This window comes from Choloepus didactylus, chromosome 1 (genome assembly GCF_015220235.1).
Source record: "Choloepus didactylus isolate mChoDid1 chromosome 1, mChoDid1.pri, whole genome shotgun sequence".
In the NCBI taxonomy this organism is placed as follows: domain Eukaryota; kingdom Metazoa; phylum Chordata; class Mammalia; order Pilosa; family Megalonychidae; genus Choloepus; species Choloepus didactylus.
This window is the reverse complement of record NC_051307.1, coordinates 4,478,107-4,487,536: the sequence shown is the minus strand read 5'-3', so window position 1 is coordinate 4,487,536 and position 9,430 is coordinate 4,478,107. Positions and strand designations below refer to the sequence as shown.

General features: G+C 45.2%; 1 protein-coding gene across 1 annotated transcript; it reads right to left on the bottom strand.

Annotated features, from left to right (window-relative positions):
• Window positions 1–1,047: 1,047 nt before the first annotated feature.
• On the bottom strand, window positions 1,048–2,030 carry LOC119541767 (serine/threonine-protein kinase RIO2-like). The gene is given in 2 exon segments (XM_037846034.1): window positions 1,048–1,196; window positions 1,199–2,030. Coding segments are annotated over 2 exon segments (981 nt in total).
• Window positions 2,031–9,430: the final 7,400 nt, after the last annotated feature.

Below are 9,430 nucleotides of genomic sequence, written 5' to 3'. Positions count from 1 at the left end.
AATGGCAGCAAACCGGAACACCATCATAGTCTCAGGGACAGCTATCACAACCACCAACAACCGGTTGACTTTACTGAAGGAATTGGTTGGCTCATGGTTTGGGAGACGTGAAGTACAAAATCAAGACATGACAAAGCCGTTTTTTCTCCTGGACTTCACAGAGTTCTGGTGATGGTGGCCCTCCATCTCGTGACAATGTCCTGGGTCTCCCCTTTCTCTGGCTTTCCCTGACTCCCGGCTTCTCTTCCTAAGGCCTCCACTCATACAGAGGAAGACCCACCCTGCCTGGTTGGTCAAACCTCAATAGGCTCTTAGCAGATCCAACTCACAGGTGAGCCCACAACCTTAACTGAAAATGCATCTTCTAAGGGCCCTATTTACAGATGGGTTCACACCCCAGTTTAATAACAAGAGCCTGCCTTTTTCCGAGGACATGATTTAATCTATCAGAGTTCCTGCCCCCTAAACTTGTTTGGAAGAGTTTGTGAAGAATTGGTATTAAATTTTCTTTAATTGTTTGGTGGAACTCAGTGGGGAACCTACCTAGTTCTTGGCTTTTCCTTATGGTTTGTTTTTTGATTACATATTCAGTCTCTTGCCTTGTTATATGTCCATTCAGATTGTCTATTTCTTCTTGAGTCAGTTTTGATAGTTTGTGTCTTTCTAGGGATTTGTTCATTTCTACCAAGTAGTCTAATTTAGGTTGGTAGTACCATCCCGTCTTACATTCCTGATTCTAGGAATTTGAATCTTCTCTCTATTTTTTTTCTTAGTCAATCCAGCTAAAGCTAATCTAGCAATCATTGATTTTGTTGATCTTTTCAAAGAACAAGCTTTTGTTTTCATTGATTTTTTATTCTCTGTTTCATCCAATTCTGCTTAATCTTTATTTCTTCCCTTCTTGTTTTTTATTTTTTTAAAGATGAAAGAGAATTTATTTATCTATTTATACACCTGCCTTGGTCCAAAAAAGACTAAAGTTGGCATAAAAAAGGGGTCATTAGTAAGTTTTCTTTCAAATATATTGTATCTAAGATCTTAAATATATTAGTCTCCCCAAAAGCTAGCTGCTTCCAAGCTTGATTTAATATTTTGCATGTTTTCCCTCCATTGTTTGTTAAATATATTTGCTTCTCCTTTCTGCAATCGATGTCTGACAGCTGCCTTTTGCTGTTTTATCAACTGACATTTCACAATTCCAGAGGAATTGTTGAACGCTTACAGCACTGTCTGAAGAAGTAACACTGAGTTCTTGTTCTATACTGAATAATATCTCTCATATTTTCTTCATCTCTGAAAGGCCTGAATTCGTTGTTTAATAATGACAAGGCACTCAGATGAGGGTGTTTATCATCACACTCCTCAGAGCCAGTGGGGATTCTCCCTTGACCTGACTGACCATCTTCCTTCGTGTCATTTTCAGTTCTGTTTTGCTCCTCAGAAAACTCAGTTTCAGAATTTTCAACAACGTGTCCTTTTATTTCTTCTAAAGGTTGATTGAATTCAGTCATTTCAAAATTGTGTCTATCAGCACTCTCCTCTGATACACTGTCTTCCTTTATTTGTTTAAGGTCTCTAGATAACCTGAGGCAGCAGCCATCTGACTCACATAGAGAGCTTTGTTCATTTCCAGTTTCTGACCTACAAACCTTTGCTTTTCCTGACATTTCTTCATCAGAAAATGAGAATTCAGATCCTTCTTCAGTTGCAACATTTTTATCACCTGGACCTACAGGGTGAAGCAGTTCAGCATCTGCCTGCACCCCCTCTGTGTAGCCACTGGCTGAGACCTCTCCATCAAGAGACTCCGTCCTCCTGATATCGCTAAACATTGGATAAAGTTCACTTTCATAGCTGAAACGTTTCATGAAATCTCTAATGCATTTAAACTCTCTGTCAAAATACCATTCAGCGTCAGGATGAGAAGTTGAAACCGTTTGTGGAAAATCAATCATGGTGATGTGGTCATCTTTATCCAAAATGAGATTGAATTCATTGAAATCTCCATGAATTAACCCATGATTTGCCATCTAGTTTCCCACAAATTGCTTTCCCTCTTCACTTGCAACAATGTAAATATCTGATTCTTTGCCAACACCCATCTGGTTTCCCACAGACTCAACTACCTGCCTAGAAGAAAGTGTTTTCAAAGCTAGGTGATCATATCCGGCATTTGTCAACTGATAGCCCTGGACAGTTTTGGTATGCTCCCAAGCTATGAGTTTATGTTTTGCTAATTCTCTTAAATCTTTATTATAGCCGCCATGTTTAAGGCTGACGATAGAAGCAATCAAACCTCAGGGAAAAATTTCATGGTTCTTCATGCCCGTTTTTTTTTTTTTTTTCCATTTTTATTGCGATTGTTCAGATACCATACAATTATCCAAAGATCCAAAGTGTACAATCACTTGCCCCTGGGTACCCTCATACAGCTGTGCATCCATCACACTTAATTTTTGTTCAATTTTTAGAAACTTTTCATTACTCCAGACAAGAAATAAAGTGAAAGATGAAAAAAGAAAAAAAGAAAAGGAAACTCTAAACCTCCCCTATCCCTAACCAACCCCCTCAATTGTTGACTCCTAGTATTGATATAGTACGTTTGTTACTGTTTATGAAAAAATGTTGAAATACTACAAACTGTAGTATATAGTTTGTAATAGGTATATAGTTCTTCCCTATATGCCCCTCTATTATTAACTTCTAATTGTACTGTCATACATTTGTTCTGGTTCATGAAGTGATTTCTAGTATTTGTACACTTGATCATGGACATTGCCCGCCATAGGATTCAGTTTTATACATTTCATCTTTTGACCTCCAACTTTCCTTCTGGTGACACATATGACTCTGAGCTTCCCCTTTCCACCTCATTCATGCACCATTCGGCGCTGTTAGTTATTCTCACATCTTGCTACCAACACCCCTGTTCATTTCCAAACATTTAAGTTCATCCTAATTGAACATTCTGCTCATACTAAGCAAGAGCATCTACATTTCTTCCACAAGGCAGGAGGGAGTCAAAGAAGGTAGAGAGGCAAAAGAAAGAGGAAACAAAAAAAATGACAGCTAGGAAGCAGCAAAAGGAAAAATAACCTTAAATCAAAGTAGAATAAAGAATCAGACAATACCACCAATGTCAAGTGTCTAACATGCCTCCCCTATCCCCCCCTCTTATCTGCATTCACCTTGGTATATCACCTTTGTTACATTAAAGGAAGCATAATACAATGATTCTATTAGTTACAGTCTCTAGTCCATGCTGATCGCATCCCTCCCCCAATGCCTCCCCATTCTCAACACCCCGCAAGGTCGACATTTGCTTGTTCTCCCTCGCAAAAGAACATATTTGTACATTTTATCACAATTGTTGAATACTCTAGATTTCACCAAGTTACACAGTCCCAGTCGTTATCCTTCCTCCATTCTTGTGGTGTCTCACATGCTCCCCACCTTCCTCTCTCAACCGTATTCATAGTTACTTTTGTTCAATGTCCTTACATTGTTGTGCTACCATCTCCCAAAATTGTGTTCCAAACCACGCACTCCTCTCTTCTATCACCCTGTAGAGCTCCCTTTAGTATTTCCTATAGGACAGGTGTCTTGTTCACAAAGTCTGTTATTGTCTGTTTGTCAGAAAATATTTTGAGCTCTCCCTCATATTTGAAGGACAGCTTTGCTGGATACAGGATTCTTGGTTGGCGGTTTTTCTCTTTCAGTATCTTAAATATATCACACCACTTCCTTCTTGCCTCCATGGTTTCTGCTGAGAGATCCGCACATAGTCTTATTAAGCTTCCTTTGTATGTAATGGATTGCTTTTCTCTTGCTGCTTTCAGGATTCTCTCTTTGTCTTTGACATTTGATAATCTGATTATTAAGTGTCTTGGTGTAGGCCTCTTCATATCTCTTCTGTTTGGAGTACGCTGCGCTTCTTGGATCTGTAATTTTATGTCTTTCATAAGAGATGGGAAATTTTCATTAATTATTTCCTCTATTATTGCTTCTGCCCCCTTTCCCTTCTCTTCTCCTTCTGGGACACCAATGATACGTACATTATTGTACTTTGTTTCATCCTTGAGTTCCCGGAGACGTTGCTCATATTTTTTCATTCTTTTCTCCATCTGCTCCTTTGCGTGTAGGCTTTCAGGTGTTTTGTTCTCCAGTTCCTGAGTGTTTTCTTCTGCCTCTTGAGATCTGCTGTTGTATGTTTCCATTGTGTCTTTCGTCTCTTGTGTTGTTGTGCCTTTCATTTCCATAGATTCTACTAGTAGGTTTTTTGAACTTTTGATTTCTGCCGTATACATGTCCAGTTCTTCCTTTACAGCCTCTATCTCTTTTGCAATATCTTCTCTAAACTTTTTTAATTGATTTAGCATTAGTTGTTTAAATTCCTGTATCTCAGTTGAAGTGTACATTTGTTCCTTTGACTGGACCATAACTTTATTTTTCTTAGTGTAGGTTGTAATTTTCTGTTGTCTAGGCATGGTTTCCTTGGTTATCCAAATCAGGTTTTCCCAGACCAGAACAGGCTCAGGTCCCAGAGGGAAGAAATATTCAGTATCTGGTTTCCCTGTGGGTGTGTCTTAGAAAATTGCTCCACCCTTTGATGCCTCGGATCACTGTGCTTTTCTGCCCAGCAGGTGATGCCTGTTAGCCTATAATTCTTGACTGGTGTGAGGCAGTGTGGCTGTGTTCCCCCAGGCTCTGGGGTCTGGTTCTGAATGGAAAGGGCTCCACCCCTTTCCTCCTGGAGAAGACAGACCCCCCAGGTGGAGGTCATTAGCATTTCAATGGTCTCTCTCTCTGCTTGTGCTGTCTCCACCCTTCTCCGCTTCACAGCCCTGGAAACTGAAAATGGCTTTCTCCACTGAGCTGAAAAAGAATCAGATAGCCCCCTTCAGACCCAGTCCAAGGCTCTCCAAGGTCAGTTGTCACCCAAAGCCTCTGTCTGTTTTTTGGGGATGCGTACCTGTAGTGAGCAGTTCACACTCGCTACTTAAAACCCCAGTTGGAGCTCAGCTGAGCTGTATTCGCTTTCTGGGAGAGAGCTTCTCTCTGGCACCACGAGGCTTTGCAGCTCGGGCTATGGGGGAGGGGGTCTCCCGACCTGGTTCCGCAGGTTTTACTTACAGATTTTATGCTGTGTTCTCAGGCATTCCTCCCAATTCAGGTTGGTGTATGATGAATGGATGGTCTCGTTTGTCCCCCCGCAGTTATTCTGGATTATTTACTAGTTGTTTCTGGTGTTTTGTAGTTGTTCCAGGGGGACTACTTAGCTTCCACTCCTCTCTATGCCGCCATCTTGCCCGACTCCTCTTCATGCCCGTTTTAACCTCTTACCGCTGTCAGGACTCTGAAGACATCCCAGTTCATGTAACACAACTTGGCTGCATTCACCAAAATGTTGGCATTTACAGCCATAAATTCCTCTCTAAGCACTGCTTAGCTGTCTCCCATAATTGGTATCTTGTGTCATCATTTTCATTCACCACAAAGTATTCCCTGGTTTTCTCTTTGATGTCTTCTTTGACCCTTCTTTATTTAGGAGTGTGTTCATTCAGTCTCCACGTATTTGTGCATTTAACAAATTTTTAAATTATTGATTTCTAACATCACTACATTGTGGTCAGGAAACATGCTTTGTATTGTTTCTGTGCTTTTACATTTATTGAGGTATGTTTCATGGCCTAGCTTATGGTCTATCCTGGAGAAAGTTTCATGTGCAGTTGAGAAGACTATAATCTGCTGTTCTTTGGTGGGGTGTTCCATAAATGTCTGTTAGGTCTAGTTGGTTTGTAGTGTTGGTTAAGTTCATATTTTCTTGAACTTCTGTCTATTTGATCTATTCTTTATTGAGAGTGGGGTATCAAATACTCCAACTATTACTGTTGTTGAATTATCTATTTTTCTTTCCTGTCTGTCAGTTTTGGCTTCCTATAATTTGGTGCTCTGTTATTAAGTGCATATATATTTATAATTGTTATATGTTCCTGATGGATTGACCTTTTTACCATTCTAAAATGTTCTTCTTTATCTCTGGTAATATTTTTTACTTCAGGATATATTTTACCTGATATTAGTATAGACACTCCAGCTTTTATGAGGTTTCTTTTTGTGTGAGATCTTTTACCATCTTTTTCTTTTCAATCTATTTACAACTTTGATTCTAAAATGTATCTCCTGTAGGGAGCATACAGGTGAATCGTTATTTTTCTGCTTTTTTTTTTTCCCAGATAATCACTGCCTCTCTATTGGATTGGTCAATCCATTCAAATTTAATGTTATTATTGACAAGGTTTTATTTTATATAAAATGTGTCTCAGGTCTTTTTCACTCCTCTGTTCCTCCTTTATTGCTTTCTTTTGCATTAACTGGGGGCAGTTTGGGGGCAGGAGGCCCCTGGTAATCAATGCAGTGTTTGCTGGTGAGCTGTTCCCAGAGGCGTTGATGGGCTGGACTAATTAGAGGTCTCCGGCTCCCAGGCTGGTCCTTCTTGCTTGGACATACCTTTCTCCAGGCTGCTGGGGGGATAGGGTGGAGGTGGGGAGACCCTTCCTTCCCCCACATCAGCCCAGTGTGTCCTCATGATCCCACAGCACCCTCAAGGAAGGGGACACACTGAGTGCAGCAGTGAAGGGAGATTCCCAGGGCCAGGTGGCCAAAGGGACAGCCAGGACTTGGGTTCAAATGTCTAGATCCAGGAAGCAGCTTCCTGTGCCTTCTGTGCCTCACCATTCTGCCCCACAGCAGACGCCGCTCATCACCACCTTCAGATTCTCATTGCAGTGCGTAATGAGTAAGGTCACATACACCCCCCGGTGGCTTGAAAAATATCTGGGGACTAACAAATTCAGGGTGGAACCTGCCTGAGACCTTGCTGTAGAAGCTTCCATGTAAAAGAGGAAGCAGACTGTATCTGCCCAGTGCAGTCGGCCGCCATCACCTGTTGGGCAGAGATGGCACCTTAAGTGTCCTGTTTGTGAGGGATTAAGGCAGAGCTCCCTGCAGGGGGGTTTCCTGGTATGTTCTTGGGGAGATGGAGCCTTTGGTGTGTTTTGGGCCCATTCTGGAGGCAGAGACACCAGCGGGACTAGATCAGGAGGAGCCACTCAACCAGGACCCCAAGATGTCCAGAACCCTGTCTCTACACATGTGCTCCGTTCAGTTGGGGTCCCCACTCCACACCAAAAGGCCTGGAAGCCAGGACCATGAGCTGTGGTGGTGGGAGAGTGTGGGGGTTGCAGGCAGCTTGCACAGGGCCTCTGCTGTGAAGCAGGAGCCTGGCTCTCCTCTTCCCCCTGGGGGGCCCTGGGAAACTCACTGCCCATCTCAGGGCCTCCATTTCCTCATCTGGACAAAGCAAGGATGACCACCCCATGCTGCTGACCACACAGAGAGTTGAGGAGGGGCTAGGGAGAAAAGAAATGTGCAAGGAGAGAATACTCTGCAGTTGTTCTGATACTGCAGGCGCGGGGTGTTACACCTGCCTGTGGGGTCTTTCCCAGCAGGGACACAGGGCTGGAGGACTTGGGCCTCAGGCCAATGACTCTGTGGAGAGAGAAGGAGAAAGAAGGTTCTGCTCCACCGGGAGCTTGTGGTTGGGTGACAATCAAACAGTCCATCCAGGTGGTGGTCCTTAAATATCTACCACTTTGGGGAGCCCGACAAGCCTTCCATCTGATGCCAAACAGAGCCTGAAAGTAGAGGCCATTATTCCCCTTCTCACAGGTGAGGAAACTGAGGCTCAGGTCACAGCCAGGCAGCCGTAGCCGGAACCCAAACCTCCATCGGCCTCATCTGCCATCCCTGAAGCTTCTCCGGTGATAGCAGTGACTGAAGAGGCTTTTTCCGAGGTTCAGTGAGCAGGACCCCCAAGGAAGGCTGGGGCCCTAGCCACTTCCTCAAGCAGTGTGTGCAAGTGGGGTGTCTGTGCCTTGTCTTAAATGTGGATTCACCCACCCACACCCCAGCACAGCCCTGCTGTCCCTGGGGAGCCTCTGGGAGGCCCCTTTGCCTGTCAGGTGATACCTCCCATTTCAGGTGTGAGCCCAGAGCCCAGCCTGACCCTCTCCATGTCTTTCTCACAGGTGGGGCCTGTGTACAGGGAAGGGAGGCCCTACGGAGGCATGACAGGGAGCTCAGCCTTTTGGGGTCAGTGTGCACATCTGCCAAGTCATCACCCTTGCCAGCCCCCACAGCCCTGGAGAAACCCAGAGACCCAGTGACTAGCAGGTGTGAGCCAGCGGTGCTTGGCAGGGCCCTGTGGACAGGGAGGGGTGGGAGGGAGCTGACCTCACAACAGGCCTTCCTGTCCCTCCAGGGTCCCTGAGGTCAAGGACTTCTAGGAGCGATGCCTGCAGCCCTCATCGCCAGTGCAACACCTGCGGGAATGAGGACCACCTGTTGCTCCACATCTGGGGCCCCAGGGCAAGAAGCCCAGCCTCAGACGTGCCTCTCTCTGTGGACCCTCACCCTGATCTGGACCATCCGCATCACTCTTCCCACACAAGGGGATGCTCAGCTCTGTGGGACACCCTCCCATCCCTGCAGCCTCCCTCCAACATCCGTCTATTGCAGGGACTGCCCCGGTGAGCAACTGGGCAAATTGTGCAGTCTATAATCTCATAATCTCTACCTACCTGTGCCCCCATCCTCCCAGATGCCCACCTTATCATGTGGCCAATTCCCATGATACCACAGGGAAGCCCTTTGCCACTTGCTGTATACTGGCCGTCTCCTGTCAGTCGGCCCTCCTGGACCAACTCTGCCAGAACTGGATAAGGCACATGGGGTTGAGCCCTGGACAGGGGTAAGAAGATAGAAGGGTCCCAGCCACAAATAGGTGGAATCAGAAGACAGACTCCTGGCCCTGCCCTGAGCCCTGGTTTGTGTTCCAGCCCCTGTTCCCCAACCTTCCAGTCCGGACACTTTGGACAAGACCCTTATCCTCCCTGAGCCACGCTGTCCCCGTCTGTGCAGTGAGAACAGCGGCTCCCCAACGGAGCCCAACTCTGGGTCAGGACCTGAGACCCTCCACGTGCTCAGCACAGGGCCTGGGGCACAAGGACACAAGAGACTGAAGCAGATCCGTGGTTCCCAGGGTCCGGAGGAGGCAAGAATGGAGAGTGACTGCTGAGTGGGTGCGTTTCCTGTTTGGGGGAAGAAGTGTTCTGGACGCGACAGTGATGACGGTTGCACAGCAATGTAATGTACCAAGTCGCTGATATGCACACTTGAAGAGGGTATTCATAATTCACCCACTTAGTGAATTTGTACTTCCTGTTTCCATACTCGAGGATCTGTGGGTCTAGAGGTCCTGGTTCCCGGAGGGGAGATGGAGATGCTTCTACAAGGGAACAAAGTAACAGTCCCACAGAATTCTTGAGCACAGGGATTATTACACAAGGAGCCCCTCTCTGTTCACACA